The sequence below is a fragment of the Anolis sagrei genome, chromosome 1, assembly GCF_037176765.1.
Source record: "Anolis sagrei isolate rAnoSag1 chromosome 1, rAnoSag1.mat, whole genome shotgun sequence".
Lineage (NCBI taxonomy): Eukaryota > Metazoa > Chordata > Lepidosauria > Squamata > Dactyloidae > Anolis > Anolis sagrei.
This window is the reverse complement of record NC_090021.1, coordinates 220325227-220350617: the sequence shown is the minus strand read 5'-3', so window position 1 is coordinate 220350617 and position 25391 is coordinate 220325227. Positions and strand designations below refer to the sequence as shown.

Genomic DNA, 25391 nt, shown 5'->3' with positions numbered 1-25391 from the left:
TAACAGAGATGCTCAGAAGCATCTGTGTTTGTCTCTGTCCCAGTCTCCTTCTCATTTCCCTTTTCAGGCATTTTACTAAAAATAGTAACACAGAACTCCTAACTGCTCCTGGTTCTCAGTAAATAGCTCTCAGCAGCGTCTGAGCAGCAGTAAATCCACTAAGTGGAAAAATCTCACATAACTCTATCAAAAGGTTGCGGACTAACTGGGCAATGCCTCTATCACCAAGTCATTATGTTATGATCTGATGCTCAAATCTGCTTCACTTTCAAACAAACAGGGAAAAATCACATACTGATAGCTTACGTATAGGTGTATGCACTCTATGGCTAGGAACCTAGTAATGACATGCATAGGTATATGTACAGCATGTACGGTAGAGTCCTACAACCTTAATGAGTGTCATAACGATCAGAAACAGAAAGACAGAACAATCAAAATGAAATGGAATACAGCTGGGATCAGATTATCAGACCAGAGGGATGAAAGAAAAAGGAGTTGTCTTGTTTCTCATTTCCTCCAGTTACTTTTTGAATCTCTCAATCTTTCTGATATCAACAATATTTTGTGTTATTTCTGTAGTAAAAAATGCATAGGATCACTGTTAGTCCCACTTGAATGTAGGGTTGCCAGGTGAAAACCTGGAGAGGGCTCATGTATCTTTAAAGATTATATAGAAAAGGAAATGGTTGAAATTCTTCTACAGAGCCATTTCAGTCTAGTCATCTATTTGGAAATTGAAGGGCAGATAGTGGGCTCACATGTGAGAATTTGGGGCTATTATGCTCAAGATTTTATTTATTCAATTTCTGGGCTAATACTCCCAAAACAAGTCACATATGTGCAAAAAGGCAATCCCTGCATCTCTAGAACTGTTTCAGGGCCTCAATCATTTTAATCTGGGTAGGGATACAAAAAAGCATAGCTGTAAAACAGGTCATAAAGCTCTTCCTTTTGCTTTTCCCAGTAGTGCTTCTCCCCTAGCTCTTCCTTACAAGCACCAGCGATTTTAATGGCTTCATCAGCAGGAGTCAATGCCCAATGTGCCACTGCAAAGCTTTCAAAACAGAAGCTTACAGGCTAAGCTGCTAAAGCTCCACACTGAGGCCATTTAATAAGCAGCTTGAGATTTTAAAATGCTAGCCATTTAACAGCTCAAACTTCAGCTACATGTGCTGGACAGCCAATAATTTGAGTGACACAACGCTCCTGTTTTAAGAAGCCGAAATTAAAGGATGTTTATGCAAAAACAAACAAAACAATTTCAATCTTTCAGGAAATAGAACTGTTCATATATGGAACTGCTGCCAATCCATGGAAATTCTGACTGTAGAAGTAACTTTGCACTTAACATTGTTGTGGCATCTTATATCAGATTGCAAGATTGAGGGTTTCACCAATTCCTCAACTGGGACTAAGCAACATCCCCTCATTTCCCATGTCTCAACTTCTTGCTCCCAATCCCATTCCTTACAAGTTTTACAACAGTGTCTGCACACCAGAATGTATGGCAAAAGGGCAGAACTCTCCCAAACAGTCCATATTCCCTCGTTTTTCCCAAAAAGCACAAAAAAGTTTTCTTATTAGTTTCTAACTTTCACAGAAAAGTTTAGGGTCCCCATCTAAGTCTAAATACTATATCTGCATCAGTTTGTGGATATATTTTCTAGAGCAGAGGTTCTCAACCTGTGGGTCCCCAGGTGTTTTGGCCTACAACTCCCAGAAATCCCAGCCAGTTTACCAGCTGTTAGGATTTCTGGGGGTTGAAGGCCAAAACATTTGGAGACCCACAGGTTGAGACCCACTAATTTAGAATAAGAGGAACCAAATTCCAAAGCATTTGTTCAGGGAATATTCTTAGCAGTTGACAGACTGGGTTCAAAAGCTTACTTTAACCTTTATTTTGGTATTATTATGTAACATATCAAACTTGTGTGACTGTGATCAAACATATTGAGCTGTACAGAATAAAGAATAGACAGGCAGACAAACAATGTATTTATAATATATTGAGCTTCCACTTTCAGGCCCTGACTGCACATTTTAGTCTGGGAATCCTTACTATTCCTAAGTATAGAACTGTAAATATTAACAGTATCCCCCATGAAGACAGAGAATATTTCTGAAAGTATTAAAAATTGCAGATGTGTGCACCAATTACACCTCTCATGTCTTGTCTGATCTGTTGATCATAATAAATTATTCATTCATTCATCTCCCATGCATCCTACAGCTGCCACCTTTGCAATTCTGTAGATTTTTAGATAAAGAAACTCTTACTAACAAAAACAGAGAGAAAGGGGGAAAGGAGATTAGCACCTCAGCACTTTAAAAAAGCCAAGATCAATAAAATTGTCCATCAAAATGGAAATTGTAAGAGAAGCGTTGACATATGAGAGATGTTTTTTGTTTACTTTTGCAAGGTTTTCCTGACATGGTTGTTTCATTTCACATGTATCTATTGTTAGTTCTGAACAAGACGTTTAAAGAATTCCTCTTTTTTTTTAATTGAAAAGTAGTAGTGTAGGAATGTACCTCTATTCTTTCCATTTTATTTCTATTTCTGATATGAAATTTTCTGTTAAAGAAGTAATGTCCAGAAACACATCTATTTGTTAACAGAGGTATGCCTTTACTAACATCATCAGATTCTACTTCCCAGTACTGTATAGGGAGGGAATACCCTGAAGCTAGACGAAGAATATGATAACAAAAGGAGAAAATTGAAACAAAAATGCTTGGCTATAGTAGGATATCCCTTCGCCTTGCTTTAGGTCCAGCATGTGAATCAGCAGAAGTAGAAAGCTGTATAATGAGAACTGAGTGCCAGTAAATTTCCTCTACAGGTCATTCACATGACTTGACACACTCAGGCATGGTTCATCTTCCCCTTTGATCTAAGACTTAAAGAGAAACAGTATAAACATGAACTACAGAATAGCCAACTGGCAGCAGAAAAGGTGAGAAAATAGCTCTAAGTGATCGGCTTGCTTCTTCACATCCATTATTTTTCTCTCTGAATCCGGAGTGGAATTCAGCCACATAAACTCTAGTGGGTTAAGTAGGGCCTGGACCATGTCTGGTACTTGGCATCTTTAGTATCTATTAAGGCTCACAATACTCCATTAGAGATCACGATTAATGCTTATCCTGGGTGACATGCAATGAGTCCTTGTGCCCACTTTTTGTTTCTCCCAATGGGGTGGTATTTCAGGGGCCCTGGGTCACTGTTAACCCAACAATGGAAGGAAAGTCATGGAAACACCTGGCCCATAAACCTAATCCAGCCTGCAAACTGTTCCCCTCTTGAACTCCATCTCCCACTGGTCATACGTTCTGAGTTTTACTGAAATCCATGGGTCTCCTGAATCAAGCGAATGCTTGGCCAAGACGACAAAAAGGGCATCCCAACCAATCTGCTCTTATCCTAAATTGTCCTCAGATTCAGGATATCGGAATCAAATAGGGGTATTATATTGGAGAAAGATCTTCAAGTCCTAAGCATAGACAAACCACTGAAAATCTTAAGTAGAATTTAAGGTCACTGCTGAGACTTTCACTGAAAATAAATAATGTGATATGGTGCTATGTTGATGTCATTGGTGCTGTTCATGAAGTCATCAAACTGGCTTTTGCTGAGGAGCCACAACATTTAATTCTCCTGATGTGTAACCTGTACTTATGACAAGAGGCTACCATCAGGACAGAATATGGAGAATTGGAACTGTTTCCTGTTGGCAAGAGGGTCAAGACAAGGTATTTTATCATCCTATTTGTTTAACTCGTATGATGAAAATATCATACGAAACAGAAAACTATACTCAGGGGAAGGAGATGTGAAAATTAAAGAAAGATCTCTCTTTCAAAGGGTCATTATAAATTGAAGTTGACTTGATGGCAGTCAATGCAAAAGCATCAAAAATGCTTTATGATTTAAGCATTTTACAGGGTTGCTCTCAAAGTTTACAATTAATCAGAGCCTGAAAAGTTATTGATTGGACTGTAGCTCCCAGAATTCCTTAACTAAACTCTGGGAGATCAGAAAGGTTACTTTTGGAAATTCTCTGATCGAGAGCAATCATCCTTTTCTGTTTGGCTGTCCCCAAATAACCATGCAGAAAATAAACTGTAAATAAAGCCCTCATGGAAAATTCTGCTCTTTGCCAGTATTAACTCAGTCACAGCTTGTGTCTGGATGGCATAAACTATAAAGCATAATAACCTGGCTGGGACTCAAATAACATACCTAGCATAAGCTTAACTGAGTGCCAAGAAGGAATGGCTTGTACAACTAGAACATTTTCCCTATTGGTATTGTAAGGGAATTTCCACTTGAAGCCTGACAACCTGAAGAAACTATCTGCATATAAGGAAAAATGTGCATGCACCTTATAGTGGGGAAGCAAGACGGCTGAAAGTAGATACTGATCTGACTGGTAGATTTTGGAAAAACTGCCCTAACACTAGGTTCTCTATTTTAAGTATCAATTTCTGCACAATGATTGAAATGAAGTGCATCCAGTCCAGCCCTGCTATTAGGCTGTTTGGGGCTGTTGTTGTTGTTCATTCATTCAGTCACTTCCGACTCTTTGAGACCTCATGGACCATCCCACGCCAGAGCACCCTGTTGGGGCTGGTGTCGAGAGCCAATTCTGGGTGCCATAAAAGGGTAACAAATTGCAAATATATTTTATTAATGAAGTATTTCATCCCCACTTCCTGCATATTCAGAGAATATCACAGAGCTGTAGAGGCCTGCTAACTTGCCCTTAAAATAAAGACAAAACTCTTTCCTGCTGTAGAAACAAAACATTATGTCGCCTCAAGTAAACCCCTCCAATCCGGATGTTCCTCTGTTTCACTCTCCCAACAAATGCTAAATCACCCTCCCTCCTAGTACCAATAATGACTGGGCCAAATTCTAGCTTAGATAACAAATTTAAGAAAATAGCAAAAGGAGAGTTGCACAAAATTTGTTCTGGACAGTGTCCGTGGTGACATTTATTAACTCCACTCAGTAGGAGAACAGGATAACCTGGCCAAGACTTTTGTTTGACATAAAATCAGACAGCTTTCATGCAGTAGCTGGCCTGAAGATTTATTTCCTTAAGGATTCGAGATATCACAACACTGTCCTTTTGATTGTTGAAAGAAAGGCAGAGAGAGAGGGAGAAAGAAATAACATTACAAAATACATGCTTAGGAACATCAGGGAATGCTTTACAATGATAACAGAAGGAGAGTGAGAGACAAATAGTAGAACAGAACCAGGGACAGAACCATCCTATGGAATCCACACTCTAATTCATGCTACACAATTGTAGTCGTTTGATTCCTACTTTATCTGCTATGGCTTCAGACTATAGAATTCTGTTATTTGTCATTTGGGGAAGGCACTAGAGCTCTAGAAAGGAATTCTAAAAACTCCAAATTCCAGGGTTGGATGGGAGTTAAAGTGAGATCGATGTGCTATAACTGTGTTGTGTCCCCATGATTCTTAGTTTGGTGACATTAGAATTACAGTATCTTCCAGAGGGCTCTGGTTCTGTAGTTCTGCAGAGTGCTCTCTAGTGGGAACTTCCATGAATGTCACTCTATACTAGGTTATTGAAGGATGGTGCTATCAAACACTATAACTGTGTGATATGGCACAGTGGGTTAAACTGCTGAGCTGCTGAAGTTGCTGACCGAAAGGTTGGTGGTTCGAATCTGGGGAGCGGGGAAGCTGTTAAGACCCAGCTTCTGCCAACTTAGCTGTTCAAAAACATGCAAATCAATAGGTACCGCTTCTATGGTAAAGTAATGGCACTTCATGCAATCATGCCAGCCACATGACTTTGAAGTCATCTATGGACATCGCTGGCTCTTCAACTTAGAAATGGAAATGAGCACCTCCCCAGAGTCGGACATGACTAGACTTAATGTCAAGGTAAACCTTTACCTATGCACATAAGCAGAGCCAAAGAGTGTGGCCAGCGGAGGCTTTTAGTCAAGGGCGACAATTAATTAATAAGAAAAAACAAGGTGGAAATGGAACTATGAGGTACAGTTCTTCATACGAGGTGCCAGTCCCATTCCTTCAATCACCCTTGACCTAGGCATGGCAAGCAGTGAGATCTGAATGGCACTTCTGCTCGCATTCACCTCAATGCAAAAGGACCTCTTTGTGTGATCAGATGCTATAGACTCAATCATGCTGTGCTTTAAATTACAATCAGCTCTCCACAACTGTAGGTTTAATTTTTATGGATTTGATTAGACGCACATTTGATTAATATGTTCTCCCTAATAATTTCTCAGTGCTCCAGGGCAATTCTCTGGCCAATTTCCATCACTGTCCTTTCACAAATCTCATTACTAATTTCAATCCTAATTTCATTCAGTCACATTTCACAACACAGAAATGTCAAAGCAAGTTGTGAAAAAATGATACACAAGGGAAGATATCAAAGGTCATTTCTGGATTCAAAATACTAAATTCCTATAATTTTTTTAAAAAAGGTTATTACAAACATCATGTTTTGCAGATACGTTTAACTATTTACTTTCATGATACCCGAAATGGTCCTGACTTTCAAGAAGCCCTCCCTGCATTTCGTGTGGTGGGTAACAATTTAACAGTAGCTCTATATGGGTTGGGGATGGGAGAAGAAACAGGTTATGGGAAGAATATAAAAAGGGATCTTGCCCACACATTGGTAAGGACTTCTTCAGACAACACTAGATGATTCTGGGAATGCTGTAACTCTCTTGTATTTAAGTTGCGTATGCAAGGCCAAAAACTCTTAACAGTTCTGTGCAATGATTTTGTACAGTTCCTTCTAATTTCTAAAACTTCAATTAATGTTTTATTGTGATGTGCCTTGAAGTTGCTTCTGATCTACTCCAATTCTCAATTTTGCTGGGAAGAGTTGTTCAGGGGGAAGCGTGCAGTTGCTGAGAGAGTAGAACCTGCGCAAAGTCACCTAGTCTGTTTCTACGGCTGAAGTGGGATTTGAACCCTGGTCTCCACATTCATACTCCTATGCTCAAACTACTACACCACACCAACCCTTTGGATTAAAATACAAATGCTATTTCAATTTTACAAAGCAAAAAATTATAACAGAAAAAAGTAAAAACTAAACGAAACCATTTGCCTATTCACAATGTGCAAAATAAAGCTTCAGCAGTTAAGAACCTTTCAAACTACAATTTGAACTGCATGAAAAAAATAAATGGAGTAAGCAAGCTGCAAAATGAGGTTTTATGTTTATACAGACTCCACAAAGACATAACTTCAGGGTTTTTAGTAGCAAGATTGCATAAACATTATTGAATTCATCTGAGCATAAAATTCTGCACTTCATATAAGAGTTAAAGAGTAAATTCTAAATAACATTTCTTCCAGTTCAAATGTGAACATCCATAAAACTTTGAAACCTAATAATTTTACTTTAATGAACAGGATTCTTCCTAGTATTTTCAAAAAGCTACAATCCAAATTAACTTCAGTCCAAATAAAGACTATAAAATGAAAGCAACAGCAGGTGGTTATGAAAGGAAGAAGTTGCCCAAGGACCTAAGTAATGGCTGCACCTGATATAGTCAATATTATTAACATCCATGGATGAGAAAATCCATCTTCTGTGTGTGGACTAAGATAACTCAGTTCAAAGCCGATATTGTGGGAATTTCTGCCTTGATATTCTAGAATATAGGGCTGTGTGGAAGGACCCTTAGTAATACAAGCACAACGGCATTGGCTGTGATTTAGCATCACTAAAAACTGTATATGCAGTCCTCCAACTTGGTTCTGCTACCAAAAAATAAAGAAATCAAAAGCTTTCCCCCTGCAGCACAATTCATTCTTTTTAATTCATTTTTTCTCTGTATGAGATTGCTTTGTGAAAATTTTGTTTCTGTAAAAAGTCATCTGCACAAAAATGGTTTTTTGTAACTAATGTTATACATAACATTGTTTTGTTTGTAGAATTTTTTTTGTGTGTGCAAAAAACAAATTTCTTCATGCCTATCAAATTTTCACAAAACATTGAATAAAAAGGAAGTTAAGGGAGTTCTATATCAGCCTTGTTTGGACTAACAAAATCTTAAGTCAACTGTAGCATATTAGAGAAGCTGGTCTTCGGGAATACAGGAGGCGTTGATCCATCTAATCCTACTGTAGTACTCATAAGACAGACTTAGATGGCATGAAGCCTCCAGAATTTTTAAGGTGACACTTTCCTATGACTATCCCCAATGAGGGCAGAAATATATTAAAAGCACTATGCATATTTCTCATTTACACAGCACATTCTTAACTGTGGAGTCAAAACAAATACACCACACATTGTTTCCCCTGCCTCTGTGTAAATTGTCATCTTCTTTACTTCTTATGTACAGCAATCTTTCCTGAAACTGGCCTTTCATAATTTTTGGATGTGTTTATGAGCTCTATGCTTCCATGGAAGCCTTTTTACTAATACATAGCTACCAAGGGCCATGGCCAGTAGATACAGCTGACACTTCTTCACATAGTTATTAAACATATGAAGACATTTCTTCAAGAATCTCTCTTGACATGTATAATTTCTATGCTAAAAATTGGTGAGTTCTGTTGAGTTGTTTATTTTCAAAACCATTCACATTTCTTTGGGTGGTTTGTAAAGTGTCAACTTTGGAGAACTGGTTGGGGCAAGACAGAGGAGACAGAACAGGAAAATGTGCAGCCTTTGCAGCAGTGTGGAATGAAGTCAAGAAAGTTCAAGTGCTTATTATTCTCAGTTTTATAAATGGGCCATTTTATAAGCATTTAATCTATAACTATAATTCAAGAACATAGGCAATATGCAGTTTTGTATCTCATTATATAGCACATAATACACTCATATATCTAGCCCTATTAAATGACAAAAATATTGTTCATGCAGCATGTGTAGTGCATTTGTTTAACAGAAAGTAGATATAATGGATGTGGATTTTGTTTAATTGGTTATTATTAATATATTTATTTGCCTAAGTTCATTCATTTCCAAAACCCTAAATTCTCAGAGATAGAAGAATGGCACCATGTTCTTTTCAATAAGGATGAATGATCCTACAGTGAAATATTAGCTATTTTTAATATACTGGAAGAAACTGAATACTTCAAAAGCACCCATAGCATCAAGAACATAGACATGTGCATTGAAAAACTACACTTTTTCTGTTTGTTATTGAAACTCAGTATAATATTAGACTACAGTAGATGCAACAAGTCAATGGAATTTATATTTCTCTTGACTTACTTAGTTCCTAGTGATTCTTTAGTTGGAATCAACAAATGTTTATATGCCTACTTTGCCTTTAATTTTGAATTTAATAAAAATAATCTCCTGTTCTTAAGTGGAATAGATTTTTAAAAAGTTGCTATTTCTCCATCCTTGGTGTCTGGAACTGTTTTATGAGTTTGATTTAGTCTCCCTATATCAGCTTAAATTAATCATCTGTGACTGATACATACCAGTTCAGAAATGGCAAAAATTCTAAAACAGTAATATCTTTCAATAGAAAATAAAGTGTTTACAATACCAAAATCTTGAAGAAAGACAGCATATTAGAAAAGTTGGTGTTAAAAAAATACATGTGACCCTACTGTAGCAGTCCGAAGATAGACTTAGGAGGACCGAAGGCTCATGTATTTTTAAGTCAACATTTCCATGCGGCTATCCCAAAAGAGGATAGGTTGGACCAATTTGCAGCTCTTTAAAAAGTTTGTGTTTAAAACATTGTAAATCATAATGTGAGAGGCAATGAGTGATTCTCATTCACACTGCACGTCTCAACATGAAACCAAAACAAATACATACACAGCACGTCACACATGTTTTTGCCTACTGTTCTTTTATGTAAGCCCTCATTCTCATGAACAGAAAAAGTAGCTTTTGAACTTGGTTTATGGTATAATGACAAACTGAAAAGAAAGAAAGTCATAACAAAATATTATCTCTGTGATACTTGCTATTCCGCAGCTGGCTACAAGATTTGTGAGCAATGGTCAGGAGGGCATTGCTCCCAATGGAATGTGCTTTCCCAACCAACAAGGAGTAGAACAAGTCAACACATTTGTGCTGTTCTCCTACTAAAATGTACATCTGATTGTACATCTAGGAAAAACAAAAAAGACAGCTTGGCCAAAACATATTCAATAAAAGAAAAATATCCAAGAAGGTGGGCTGAATCCAGAATTCCTATTTCCAGAATGTTCTCATGGGAGGAAACCATTTCAGTCTATTCCACTTTCTGATTACAACCCATTGCACCTCCTGAAAAACTGGCCTGGATGGTCCAGGCTTGGGATACACCCTACTGAGTATAACTTACTCTTGTACCCTGTGAGTTTTACCATATAGGTTTTACCTTTCTTGCATGAGAAAGAAGGACGATTCCCACTAGCACTTGAAACAAGAACACATTTGCCTTGGCTTAAGTATTTATGGACCAAAGACTCTATAGAGATTCTAATAACATGTTTTTTGTGTTTCTCCCTAACAACATATTTGCATTATACAGAAACAATGCTGCTTGTGAAATTCACTACTTGTGCGCTGTGCAAACTGGATGTTGAGAAAAATCACACGAGCAGAAACCTTCCTAAATATGTAGCAGCTAGTAACACCAACAATCCATACAAGCAACCCAATCACAGCAACCCAATCCATACAAAGCATGCCCAACCCAGCCAAGATCCAAAGTATTGACCATGCTGCCTAGGCATATTGTCAGAATATCAAAGATTTGGCAGTCAAACAGGTGTTTGTACATACCTTCAAGTTCCCTGCCTACTTATGGCAGCCCCATGAATTTTATAGGGGTTTCTTAGGCAAGAAATACTCAGATGTGATTTTGCCAGTTCCTTCTCTCAAAATACAGCTTATAGCACCTAGTATTTGTGATCTTCCAAGTTCAACCACGTTAGCCAGAATCTGACCCCTTTAGAGCATTTAGGCTTTCTGGGAGTCATGTACCTAGCCAAATTCTCACATAAATTTGGCAAAAAGATAATAAAAGCAAATCCACTTACTCTCTGTTGAAAGCACAGGAGACAGAGAACTCTTTGGCTTTTTGGTCTTCTTTTCAGTTGACTTTGAAGACTCTACAACAGGAAGAAAGGAAATGAGACAGTTAAGAATCAGACCAGATATTTGTGGGGGAAATGTAGAAAAACACCTCTAAGGCCCCATCTACACTGACATATACAATCCAGATTATCTGCTTTGAACTGGATTGTATTAGGATAGGACTGCCATGTCATCCAGTTCAAAGCAGATAATCTGAATCTTATCTGGCAGTGTAGATAGGGCCTAATTCACCTTTAGCTTGATTCTGTTTGAGCTGGAATGCACATTAAAACTGCTGGCTTTGGGATGTTTAAACAAGTTTTAGTGTGCATAAACTTTGAAGGAAATAATAAATACAGCTATCCCTGATGCTCAGGAAAGAGATATTATGTTCAGAATCCTTTTAAGAGTGCACGCACAAACTTAACACTTCAGAATGTCCAGTCAATATTGTTCCACTTGGGTTACGCTGATTAAACCCCAAGAGTAGGATTTAAAACACAAGGATTAGTGGAGAAGACAAGGGTCAGGGAAAAAAAAGAATAGCACCAAGCTAAAGATAAAAGATTGGATGACTTTTCAGCGATATAATAAAATGGCTAGTTACTAAAATTAGGAACGGCTTAAAAAACAAAACAAAAAAGGTGGCCTGAAAGAAGGATTGCAGCACATGTTGTGTAGCCCCAGTTGGTAAACAAGCTTTCAACATTTGAATGCCATTTTAAAAACCAATTTAGCCAGAAGCAAACATGGGAAAGCACACACAGAGAGAGATATGTGGCACACACACACAAACTTGAGGACAACATATTTTAAGAATGCACATATCCCTTGCCAAAAAGCTGTGTATTCTCTTCTTAATAACCTCACACATTAAAAAGTCGTAAATCAGAGATGGACAACTATTCTGAGTCACATGTCTCCTTCCTCTCCCTTTCTGTCCAGCCACGTTGCTGCAATTCAACAGCCAAACTCAGTACCACATGCAACAAATTACTAGAAGCCATTGAAACAAGGTAAAAAGGTTTGTTTTAATACAGGGCTACTGGTTAATCACTGAATTTCAGAAGTAAGCTGCTTAAATTCAACTGAAGCAACCAATTTCTGTTTATTTTAAGGGCATTTGTTATATTGGACTATATGTTAATGGGCAGTGATCTCAGAATTACAAGATTTATTTATTTATTTATTTACTATATTTGTATACCGCCCTTCTCAGCCCTTAGGCGACTCAGGGCAGTTTAATGGTCTGCTTCTGTGCATCAATTTGTAAAAATAATTATTTCAAGGATTTTCTTGTATATCTGAGACAGGGCCACCTTCATTTCTGTTCCCTTCCTATTCTGTCCCTGAAACCTTTAACCATGCAATGAAGATTGCATCCATCATGTTGGTCATAGTATCAACAGATGTTGAGTAAAACCACAGGACATCTTTTTCCTGACTTTCCAATATATAGACAGTTTCTGAGCAATTAATAAAATAAAACAAAAAACAATGAGGGAGTAATTATTTCAAAAGGAACGTAAAACACAAATCATGCTTGTCCCAAACGTGAATTCATGTTAACCTCTGAAGCTACTTAGATAAAATAGTAGGGGAACTTTGAATTGGGACAACTTTAGGACAAGGAACTGAATTGAGATAACTGAAGGACATTGGTTTGATAGACATCTTATAGAATATGTGCATTTTTGCTTCAGTCTGAAATAAATTACCTCTTCATTGCTTTCTTGAAGCTGAAATGGCTGCAAGTCTTACAGATTAAAGGAAACTAAGGGGAAAGGTGAGTCAACACTCTGTTACTACATCAGTGCGGAAAGCAGATATTGGGGCTGTTGAATATCTTAAGATGCTTAGAAGATTGAAATCCAGGACTCATTTGAAGAAGGCTGGTTAAGCAGTTGAAGCAGTTGATGCCTGCCTTATATGGGCTTTAGGGATCCTGAAAGGCTTCTTGCAAGAGACAAGGTCTTGACTAATGCTCTTTGCCAAGATTTCACCTCTTCGGGAATTATCTGCAAATGACTGAAGAGCTATGTAATAGGGCAACAAGTTCTGGAAGAGAATTTACAGTGGAGGCAGCCTGTGAGTATTTTAATTCCCTTGACTTTTAACTGGATGCTAAGAACTGACATGCCATCAATGCCTTTGGAATTCAGCACGTAGCTGCTCACTGTCCCATAACAAAATAGATGGGAAGGCCAGTATTTGTGATAAGACAACTGGAGGGATGATGAATAAAGCAACACTAATCGCTTCTACTTTGAGTGGTGCCTGAACACTTTCTCACCAATCGTACAGTGCCAGAAGGAAACTCTTGGCTGGAAACTTTGGAAGTATGAAATCCAGTTCCCAGAGCTACAGAAAGAGTAGGAAAGAAAGACTTTGGCATCTCATTAGTTTTGGGGAAAAAATAGAGGAAGATCATGATTACAGATTTACAAAACCATGCCTCCCCCCACTTCACTCATAATGTTAGAGAACAGGGTCATCTAATGACTGCTAGTAGCCTGAAAACGTCATGTTCAGAAATCATCGCCGTGAGATGTGACTTTAAAAACAAATTGACAACAAAGCCAGGGAATTGTCAACTAATGTCCAGTAGTCATGAAGGCCAAATGAGATGTCCAGATTCAAATGCCCTCTGTTTGGACACTATGGGAAGCAGGATAATGTACTATATTAGAAACTTTCAATCATTTATCCCCAAATGTTGTTGGACTACAAGTATCACCTTCAACATTTGGTCATGCTAGTTGGAGATGGTGGGAATGCTAGATCCAGGATCCACTAGAAGGCACTTGGATTTGGATCTTTGGTCCGATTCATTCAAAGTATAAATTAATCATCTATATTTATAAAAAATAAACAACTGCATTTTTGAAAAATCATTCCAAACTAAGTAAATTACAGTTACACTGGAATGGATTTTTAATTACTAATTTTAGGTGAAAATGCCCATTACATTCAACTTATTTATTATTATTTATTAATGCGCTTGTATACCGCTAATATCTCAGCCTAAATCGGCGACTCATTGCGGTTTACAACACTTAAAAAACAACAATATTCAGTTTAAAAGCATAAAACACATATACAATACAAATTATTGGGCCACTTGAATTTCACTTATTGAAATTAGGGTTTAGTTAGAAATAAAGAACATCTCCTCAAAAGAAGCTAATTTTCTCTACTCTCAGCATATACAAAAGTAGTTCAAGGAACAACAAAACCCAATTGTATGCAGTTATGAGCTATTTGGACACAATGAGATCACATACGAGCTCCCAAATTATCCTTTCGAAGGCCCCATCTACACTGCCATATAATGCGGTTTAACTGCACTGATCTGCATTATATGGTAGTGTAGGTGAGTTTTAGACTCTTTATTCTACTACACACACAATTCCAAATTTACAGAATAGAATAGGAAGAGCATGGGCCTATAATATTAGAGATTTTTTTTAATAAAGGGGAAATCTATGACTACCTAACAACACAACTAGGGCAACTCAAGCCTAGCTAGTTTCAACTACATTATGTTTTGTCTTTGGCTTCCCACTTTAAAGGGGAAAAGTTGTAGTCTTTTGTTTAAAAAACTCAGGAATGATAACAAATCTCAAATGAGAGGATCAAATCATTAAAATAGTATGGTGATCAGAGCTAAAGATTGACTGAAATCTGATGTTGACTTTCCCTCCTCTACACCCCATTCAGCTGCTACAAAAGAATGTGTTCTAAAAGTAAACCCAATTATCTTTTACTCCTATTTGTTTATCTAGAATGGTAAAAAAATAAAAATGTTCTAGGGAGATGTTGAAGGAGTTATTTATTTATTTATTTATTTATTACTTGCACTTATTTACCGCCACTCTCAGCCCAGGGGGCGACTCGTGGCGGTGAACAACAACATAGAAAAGACAATTTACAGTAATCAGAACAATACATAACATGCTACTACTACTTGACATATACTTATACTAAAAATCCGCTTCGTCATATCATGGGTCATAGTCAGTCTCATAGTCGTGGTCCATTCCGGTCATCATTGCCAAGATATAGCACTCAGTTAAAGGCCAACTCGAAGAGCCATGTTTTCAGGCTCTTACGAAAGGCCATAAGGGAGGGCGCCTGTCTAACTTCAGCAGGGAGGGCGTTCCACAGCCGGGGGGCCACCACCGAGAAGGCCCGCTCTCTCGTCCCCGCCAGGCGTGCCTGTGAGGCAGACGGGATCGAGAGAAGGGCCTCCCCGGATGATCTCAAGGTCCTCGTGGGCTCGTAGGCCAAGATGCGGTCTGCAAGGTATTTGCAAAGATATAGCCCGTACGGTCATATGTAGGTAGACAGCATTCTTGGACTGTACAGTGTAACCTTGACTTAAGAGGGTCCCAACTTAAGAGCATTTGAGTTAAGAGTTGTTGCTTGGCCCAGGCTTTGGTTTTGACATATGAGCAGCGTTTTGAGTTAGGAACTAGTGCCAGAGGATGCATTATCGCTTGAGTACAGGGTTTTAGGGCTTCAAGAGAGCAGTCTCTGTGCCTCGTGCCTCTGTCTGCTTTGGGGGATTGCTGTCCGCTTTGTTCACTTTGAGGAACTTTGGGTTAGTTGATTTTGTGAGGTTTTTAGTCCTGGTATGTTTGGCTTCATGAAGAGATAGGGACAGAGAGCAAGAGAGGGAGGGAATAAGTCCAGAATGAAGAAAATTATGCTTCTGCCTCTTCACTTTGTGCTTCCTTGCCACAACTTTGCACTTCTACCAATTTAAAGTTGATTTTATTAATCTAGGTTAATAGCATTTCAATGGGAAATTTCACTTTGAGATAAGAGTAATTTGAGTTAAGAGCTTGGTCATGGAATGAATTCAACTCTTATCTCAAGGTATCAGTGTAATTATTGATCAGATATCATAAATAACATTAAAAAACCTTCTGAATAACTCATAATATAAAGGATTGCAGTGGATGCAAAAAAGATAATATATTTTAAGAATACTGGTCACATTTATTGATTATGCCAAAATAAGTTCATAGCATCCCCAACCACCCAGTGTCCAAATGGACTTCTAGAAGGCACTCCGAATCTTGATCTTTCTCTCTCCAACCTGACAAGCACCCAACAAATTCTGCAGACAGAACACGTGAATTACTCATGAACTAAATTACTTTCTGTTGCCTTTTTAGCCAGTGCAAATGGCTGTTATTTCTCTATCTGTTATTTCTCTATCTGTTATTTCTCTATCCCTGTCTGATCCCTTTGCTTGTTTGTCTGTTATAATATATTTGTTCTTACTTCTTGCTAAAAAAGGTTAAGAACTGAAAGTATAAAACAAATGTAAAACAAACCTTTAATTGATTCTAATTAGTTAGTTCCTGTCACTGATTCTGGCAAGGTCAAAAAAGTATTGTATTTTCCATCTCAGAAGCAGTGATGAGTCATATATATACACTCTTGCAATTCTGTAGATTCTTGGGGACTGAAAGAAATCAGCTACTCTGTAAGTAAGAAGTTATTTTATAATAATTGTATTTAATGTCTTTATCCTTATCTTTGTGAATATCTGTAAATGTTTTCATTTCCTTATCATTATCTCTGTAAATTGCCAGCTCAGGACTTGGACATGATACTGCTGGATTAATATAAATAATAATGGAAGGAAAGCAGCCATGGAGAAATATTTAGAAGATAATCTCTTCCCTTACTAAAACTGGCTGTCAAATTGGCTACCTATCGGGATCACTATAATTCACTGCTATGCTTCGCTACAATATTATGGGATCATCACTAATGATTAAGACACCAAAACAGCCTAGTAAGCCCTGAACTTTTACTGGGAATAGGATGCAAGGCCCTTGCGAAAAAAAGGAAGAACTGTAATTTAAAAAATCTGTTTTCTTTAATTTGAGAACACTTTTTGAAGAATCTCTAGGTCCTCCAGTGCAATCCTATGGTCAACTCCTGAATAATGGGTGGCATATAAGTATAACAGCATTGAGAAATTGAAACAATGAATGAGCTTAGGAACATAAAAACAGATGAGTAGAATCAGACCAAAGACCCATCTAGTCCAACATTTTAGCTTAATATGATGGTCCATGGTAATGGCAATAAGCAAGATATTACTGTAGCTTTAATCCTGTAACCAGGACTGGTCTGCATAGTTTTTGGAAATGCTGGGTTGTTCTGGGTCAGCTCAAGTGATTTTCAAAAGTGTTTGGAATCAAGCCTCCTAGCACAAGTTGCCCTCTTTCCCATCTATGTGGAGTCAAGGGAGTTTAGCACAAGTTACAGTCTGCAGGTGAAGTACTCGGATCCCACAAGTATCATCTTCTGTGGTAAAATCTCCCAGCTTCAGTTTAATGAGTACCAGATCTAACAAAAATGAAGTTTTATTTATTTATTCATTCATAATGGCTTGATTATCCCCAAGGCAGCTCTTTACATGCCACTTTAAAACAATAGAGAAACTCTGATTGTGGTACTGTGGTAAACCTAAGGAGGCTTTTGAGTCCATTCAGAAGCAAAGTGTTGGCAGTGTGAGTATGGAGGATATTTGTTGACATGGACACATGACTGAGTTTCATATAGTCAGTGCCCTGTTTATTTTAGGGATCAAATTACAACATTTTCGTGTAAGGAATGCAGGAAACATACAACTCCCCTCCCCTTCATACTTACACAAATCAGAATCAGATTGGAAGATTTGGCACAAACAGGGTCATAACTGCATCAGTTGAAGGACAATGAGACAGGGATTTTGTTTTAGGGTTTTTTGGCTCCTGTCAGAATGCTTACCTTCCACCAATACACTGCATGCACACTCTGATTTTCCTGAAGCATTCTCAGCTATGCATTTGTACTGGCCTTCATCTTCAGGAAAGGCCTTGTCAATCGTTAGTGAGCACAGTGATCCTAATGGAAAAAAGAGAGGATAAGATTAAGTGGGACCATCAAGCTCTCCTGCTTTATAGATACAGAGCATCTGCATTGCAATGACAATTAGTTCTCATTCTGGAAGGCCTCAAAATTACACAGAGAACTTCCGATAAGACTTGTCTGCCACTTCAATTGCAGACATAATCATTTCCAGAAAAATCATAAGAGAAAATAAGCTGCTTCCTTCTTCAGACTTCATCCACATACACTCTTTTCCAGCAGACTTTCTATGGTGATCCCCTCTGGCTGCCTTGCAAATGAGTGGGCAAAAGTGGCAGAAGAAATAACCACATACTATCCTCCCCACACACGCTGTGTGAAATGTGGCACAGAATGTTTGCAATGCAAACATGTGAAACTCACCCAAAGGACTCCATCTGCCAGGGGTACTTTGATTGTGCTTTTCCTGTATGACTGGGGGTTGGACTAGATGGCCAATGTGGTCTCTTCCAACTCTATTACTCCATGATTCTATGAAAGCAGCTCCTATCAAACATAAACTGATCTTTTGACTCTCAGAATTACTATAAGCCAAATCCCAGGGCATGATTCCCATTAAACTCACAGTCTGAAACATTAATGGCAGTGTGTGTGTGGGGGGGGGGGGGGGAGGCTTGTGGCATTACTTGTTGCTGAGTCTGCCAGGCAATTCATTATCATTAAGATTATTAGGATGGCAGGTGTAACTTGTTCAGTCACACATGATTAGTGTATTACTTCTAAAAATTAGGAACACCAGCCTGCTGACAAAAGATCACATTGGAACTCAACAGGGTAGACCCTTGGCAGAAAACACTGCTTCCTTCTCTTTTCTTCAAATTGAAAAACATGTTGTGCTGGACACTTGCTGCTTTTTGAAAAGCTGAAAACTCCTGGGAGTCTCAATGATCTATTTTCTGGAAGTGCTCTAGAGCTATATCCCCTAAAGTTTCCTGACTACGGAGTTTTCCTGGAATTGCACTGCTACCACTTTCTTGGAACATTTTTCATTAAAGAGGCTATGAAACATGAGAAGAGAAGGAAGTGTCAGTCAGTTGCTTCTTGCGGGGGTGGGGTGGGGGGATTTTACTTCCCATGAAGTTGCAGGATAACATTTCTTAAATATGTGTAATCACTAGTCATTATGCTACAAAAGATGCAATTCTCATCAACAGTTCAGCAGAGAAAAAGGAATAACATTGCCAATTGGAATTCCAAAATGTAATGTGTTGTGTGGAGAAATAATATTACTCATTAAGATATTGTTTTCAACCTCTCATTAAATGATGCCACTTCAGAATCTCCAGGGAATGGGAAAGTCATGGTGGCAGAGTGCATGCTTTGGACACCAATGGTCCTGCATGCAATGCTCTGCATCTCCTGGTAAGGCAAATGATTCCTATCTTAAAAACATGTCGAAGAAGCTTCCCGTCAGTGTAGATAATGCTGGGCTCCCCAAACATCGAGAAAGCTGATACAAAGGATTCAGCCAAAACCTGTCCCCAGCTGAAGGGAATGTTAAGATACACAAATACACTTCAACAAGATCCACCCAGCAGATGATTCTCCTGATAGTGAAAAACATACTCATCCACAGCTATATATTTCAGGTACAGCAGCTCATCCTCACTTGGGTTTTTATTTCTACCCCCTCCAAATGTAAGTGAAATAACTTCACCATTTATTTTGAGAAAAAGTTTGAAAGTGCTTTTGATTCCCCCACTCCACCCCCCACAAAAGTGTTTTAACAACTTCTACTATAATAAAACCCTTGTGGAAACGAGATAGGAGTTCCACTACGTGAAAGCTTCAGCAGCTCGAAAATCATACCAGAAAGATTGATGAGACACTCTGCATATCAGGGATAATGTAGTATGGAATGAGACAATGCCAATACTATTCCAGAAGCTGTGAACGTCACTGTGAAAGTGACACTGATAGCTGCACCACGGTACAAAACAGTTGCACAGTCTGGATATCCATTAATACCATAGATATGAACTACATGACATGATAGATGCATGCATGCAATTCAGTGCTATTAAAAATAATGGTCTTCAGACTGATGTCATTCCATGAGCCACTGGCTCCCAGTCTCTAGTGAATTTCCAAAGGGGAAAAAAAAAAACACTTTAGTCCAAGGACACAAATATAGGACTGATCCCTGGTATGCTGGAAAAAATGTTGGTCCCCTACATCAAATAACTGGGAAAGCACTTGCAGAGAGCTGTGTGATTAATGTGTATTTCATAGAAATGCTTTGATACATATCTGTTATGGAACATTTTAATATGCGTGTTTGTAGAATTTTTATAGTATTTGTGTGTTTTTGACTGTGCTCTGACTTGCCTCGAGCCATCAGGAGAGTTGAGTAAGAAATAAAATTATATTATTATTTGTTGGGAGGGGAAAGGCTGACCTGAGCTGATTCTGCTTTAACGTACCTCTATAATTATGTGTACACTCCATTTCCTAGTTACTTCTATTTCCAGCATTAGATTTCTCTTTAATCTAATGTGGCGCAACAATTCATATTTTTGTCTTTACTTTGGCATACCCTCTATGCTTATTGGTACACTGCCAAATTATTTTACAATCTGTAATAAAATATTAAATATAGGTAGTCCCCAAGTTATGAATGAAATAAGTTCTGTAGGTTTGTTCTTAAGTTGATTTTGTATGCAAGTCAAAACAGGTACATTTTAAAGTCTAAATCCAGCCAAAAATATATTATTTAGCTTTGAATAGCATATGGACAGGTTAACATCCCTGTGGGGAAAGGGATTATCAATGATTCAATATCACAGACAAAAACAGAACCAAGGTGGTTATGTATGAGTTGTTCCTCAGGGTCATTAAGACTTAGAATTGGTTCAAGACATTCAACCAGTTGAAGGGAATTATTATTATTATTATTATTATTATTATTATTATTATTAGCAGCAGCAGCAGCAGCAGCAGCTTTATTTATACCCCACCTTCCTCCCCGTGGGGACTCAACGCAGCTAACACCCCACATTATACAAGTTTAAAAAGTGCAATACAAAAGTTACAAAAACAATTAAATAGTAACAGTGTGGTAAAAACAAAATTAAAATACACTAAATACATTTTAAAGAAGAAGAAGAAGAAACCTCCTGTGCAGCTCAAATCCATCAGTTATTCAGTGAATCTTAGTTTAATGCAACCAACGAGGAAGCATCTAGCTTCCTGTGCCATGCCTAAGGCAGTTGGCTAATTTAGGGGGACCAGTTTTTTTTTATTCCAGCAGAAGGAGATAGCTGGAAACTTCATGAAAACCTGCTGGGAAGACAATTGTGCTTCTCAACATCCGCTGCCTAAGGAACTTGTTTCAATCTGCTAACCTTTAAAAATATTTCTGCTCACCATTTTTATTTGGGAGGAAGTTGGCCCTAACACTGCATGTTTGTTTTTGGGATAGATAAAAACACTGAAGGAGAAGAGTAACAAAACTTGCTTCTTTCTCTTATGCTCAAGATATTGTTTCAAATGGGAATCATCTTTCCAAGGCTCACTTGGACCAGACACACTGATTCTTCTTCTCAAGTTGGAACTTCCTAAAGAAAAGGCAGGGAACTGGTTTGGTGTGGGGCTTGGAATTTCCTCCTGGCCCAATCTGCGGGGCTGGATGATGTCAAGGGGTGGTGCTTAGTTGCACTTTTATCTTTCCCTCTAATGAGCCCTTCCACTTTCTCTATGCAAACAGAAACTCCAAACCCAGACAGTGATGGGTTCTCACTGGGACTCTGTAAAGAGTGAGAACTCATCACTGTCCAATTACACAATAAGGGGCATGGGAAAAAGCAAGCCTCACGTAATCAAAGATAAGGATGCTACCACCACCACCACCACCACCACTCTGCTCCATTCACCTTACAACTTTGGAGAAGGGTGACAACAAGTATAGAAAAACCCTTGTGCAACTTCTGAAGAATGATAAAATCCTCCTGGAGTGAGGTGGAAAGGGTTGGAATTTGGACAAGACTCTCCCCAGAGTTTCCATGATCCAGACGCTAGGCCAAAGCTTCCCCTAATCTGTTATATCTGAAATAATCTGAGTTGCTTTCTCGTTCCACAAAGATGTTTTCCCACACCCACATACTCAACATTTTGAGGCTCACAGGGCTAAGGAAATGCCAACTGTATTCAACAGAGCATGTGCAAGAAGAAAAAAAGAATAGACATAAAAATATATGAAGTGTTTAATGTGTAATGTATTCCCCTTTAAATAAATAGACAAATACAAAGGGAAGCGGTCTATATTTACTGCAGACACAAAACGTTCCAGAAAGGTTTTCTGCATTCTGTGACCCAGCCGACTGCTTCATTCCCTGGGTTGGAAGGCCAAATGTCTCTCAGTGAAACATTTGGTATTTCCTCCACCAATGCCCTTTCTGACCTCCAGAGATGAGATTCTTTTCTCATAGTTCTGAGAAAACTCTGTCTGGTGACTCCAGTCAGGAATTTTGAATTTCTTGGCACCTTACAAAATGAAATCCCAGGAGGGAGAATAACAAGATCGCTGTGAATGTTGACTCCCCCTCCCCATCTGTTTATATAGCTGTCAACCAACTAACAGTGTCTTGCTAAGTTTGCATCTCTGTGCAAAGAGAGCATCGAAATGCCTTCAGTCAGTTCTGCTTGGGTATGAGACCCAAAAGAGTATTTATGGGGAAAATATACCATAATATAATATCTTCAGCAATGCTATGAGAATGATCCAATCAACTAGAGCATTTAGAAGGAGATTGAAGATTACACACTCTCAGGAATGCTCCTTGGAGTTTTGGGGTTTACATGAAGACAATGTTTGGTTTAACCAAAATAGCACAAACTTGGCTCAAAATTTCTAACTCCTGCCAGCTTGATAGTCCATGAACTTCAATACAAATATGCACAGCATCAAAACAGAATAGTTTTTGTGTTTGACTTTTCTATCTTGGTCAACAAAATATGTTTCCTTCTGGCCCAGCTGCAATAACTGTGGGCCTGTGCACCATGTGCAGTTTTAGAAGAAAAGAGATATAGAAAAGAATGCTGAAAACTGAAAACCAGTTAAGTCTGAGGCTGAAAAGGAAACATTTTGGAGGATTCCAGTTTAGTTAGCTTGACTGTCTTAAGACACTGAATGCTTAGCTAAGTACACACAGCACCATCCAAGAGAACCAAAGAAGACCTTAAGGTCAAGACAGGGGGAGGAAGGAGGGCCTAGTAGGGTGTATTGCGATGCTGCTATAATAGTGATGGGCTGTGGTGCTGCTACTCGACCAAGAGTCTTAAGAATCACCACTATACAAGTTAGACAAATGACAGAGATGCAGCCTAACATCCTATCACAACACAGTTAGAAATGAAGCAGCCAAATTATGATTAAGGGATTGGTGCAATGTGTTATTTGTGTATGGGGTTATAATGTTTTAATATGTTCAATGGTTTTAAATTGTATTTATATGTCTATTGTTTCTAGTGATTTTATGTTATATTTTATATGGTTTGTATAATGAGGCATTAAGGTATAATGAGGTTATGTTTTATATGGTTTGTATAATAAGACACATGGTTTGTATAATGAGGCCTTGATGTATGTTGTACAGCGCTCTGAGTCCCCTGAGGGGTGAGAAGAGTGGGATAGTAATGAAGTAAATAATTAAATAATACATTCCATTTCCTTTCTTTAAAAAATCACATCTGTACTACAGAAACACACACAGGGTACTTTCAGCAATCCAACATGTCCTAGTGAGTTTTTATATATCATAAAACATATGTGTGGCAACTGATAGAATACAAAAGCATGCTAATTTTCCAAATTTTAGTTCCAGAAGAAGTGTGTGGTACTGTCAATCAGTTCCTAGTTACTCAAAGGACGTATAATCCACACAGAATGTACAGAAACCCTTTCTTGACTCCTCTTTAACTGGTATAGCTGCATATTAAAGAATCCCAGTTTTGCTGCTGAGGGAGCAGCATTCATAATTCTCAGTCAGAGATCTTCTCTGGTACCTCTGCCCAAACTCCAAATGCCAGGATTCCATAAAATGAAATCATGGCTGTTAAAATAGAGTGGTGGTGCTATAATTGTGTAGTGGGAAAGGGGCCTCGGTTCCTAACACATGCAAATGTGTCTACCCTGAAGCACAGCAACATAAATGGCTACCTTGTATTATTTATCTGCTGATTCATTTATCCAACTCACAGGAATGTTAACATGGAGTTCTACTAGTAACCAGAGGCTGGGCAATCATAATGACAGAAGAAAATAAAAAAGGAAGCAGCATGGCTAACTCATCTCCTATGTTAGTGCTGCTTTTAGAAAACTACATGCTACACAATGGACTGTTGTGATCATAGAGGTTACTTATTTCTATTGCAGCATGGGAAATCTTCCCAAGAACAGTTTCTCAGCAGGAACAATTCCCAAATCCACCCACCGACATACATTTGGGAGTAGGACTCTGAAGGAAGAGGGATGTTATTCTTTAGTTGATTTTCAAAGTAATTAAGCCATAGAAGAGAAACATCTGTTTAGTAACTTTAAAAAAATCAAAGGAACTTAAAAACCTTAATCCCAGATGGGCTGGAACGATAGTTACCTTATCATCTCCCAATATGAAAACATCTCACAATGTGCACAGGATTCTGTGTTCTTCACAATCATCACCTGGTTTTCCAAAATAATCACTTCCCAAATCTGTGGAAATCTTACCTACTCAATGAGAGGCAAGCTAGAAAGAAAGAGGGTACTAGACAGATGTAAGGAGTAAGGGAAAACACTTGTATTTTTAATAATATTAAACAGTAATCCCTTGATGCAAGTGCTAGGAAAATCAGTAAAAACTACATGATGCTATACTCACTCTAATAATATATTTTAATAGTGATAAGAATGGTTACAGACTCAAAATCCATACTGCATTTACTTTAAATTTGCAATGACTTAGAAACCAACTGGAAATTATCCAGATAATTACTGGTATCAATCACATTCCTATCTTTTATTTTCCTAAACAGTGTAAATCTACCAAACATGACAATTCTGTTTGTAAAGTACATCAAACAGAGATCTTAAGAACATTGGATCTAAATGGTTACTTTCAGCAGAAATAATAGGGATATATTGATGTATAAGGCAGCACATTATGAAAAACTTTGTGAAGAAGAACACTCCTTCAAAATATTCAAAAGGAGATTAGATAATTTCAAAGGCTGCCTCTAACACGATGCTTCTATATTGATTTATAAAACATTGGAATTGTGTTACACCAACATAAAAAGCACACCAATAAGTAGCTAATGTAAGTTAGATTAGCTATATTTTTGTTTTTATCTTTTATAAATGCTGACTTTCGGATTGATCACCATGGCACCATCTTT

At 38.1% G+C, this 25391-nt stretch overlaps 1 protein-coding gene across 3 annotated transcripts in view; it reads right to left on the bottom strand.

The window, feature by feature from the left end:
• The window catches only part of MYLK (myosin light chain kinase), a 250329-nt gene that overhangs the window by 56761 nt on the left and 168177 nt on the right, over positions 1-25391 (bottom strand). For all 3 annotated transcript variants that reach the window (XM_060774888.2, XM_060774879.2, XM_060774896.2), the window contains 2 exons: positions 17877-17993; positions 11045-11116 (listed from right to left, as the gene is read on the bottom strand). In XM_060774888.2, the coding sequence (XP_060630871.2) occupies positions 11045-11116; positions 17877-17993 (189 nt within the window). The remainder of the gene's footprint in view (positions 1-11044; positions 11117-17876; positions 17994-25391) is intronic.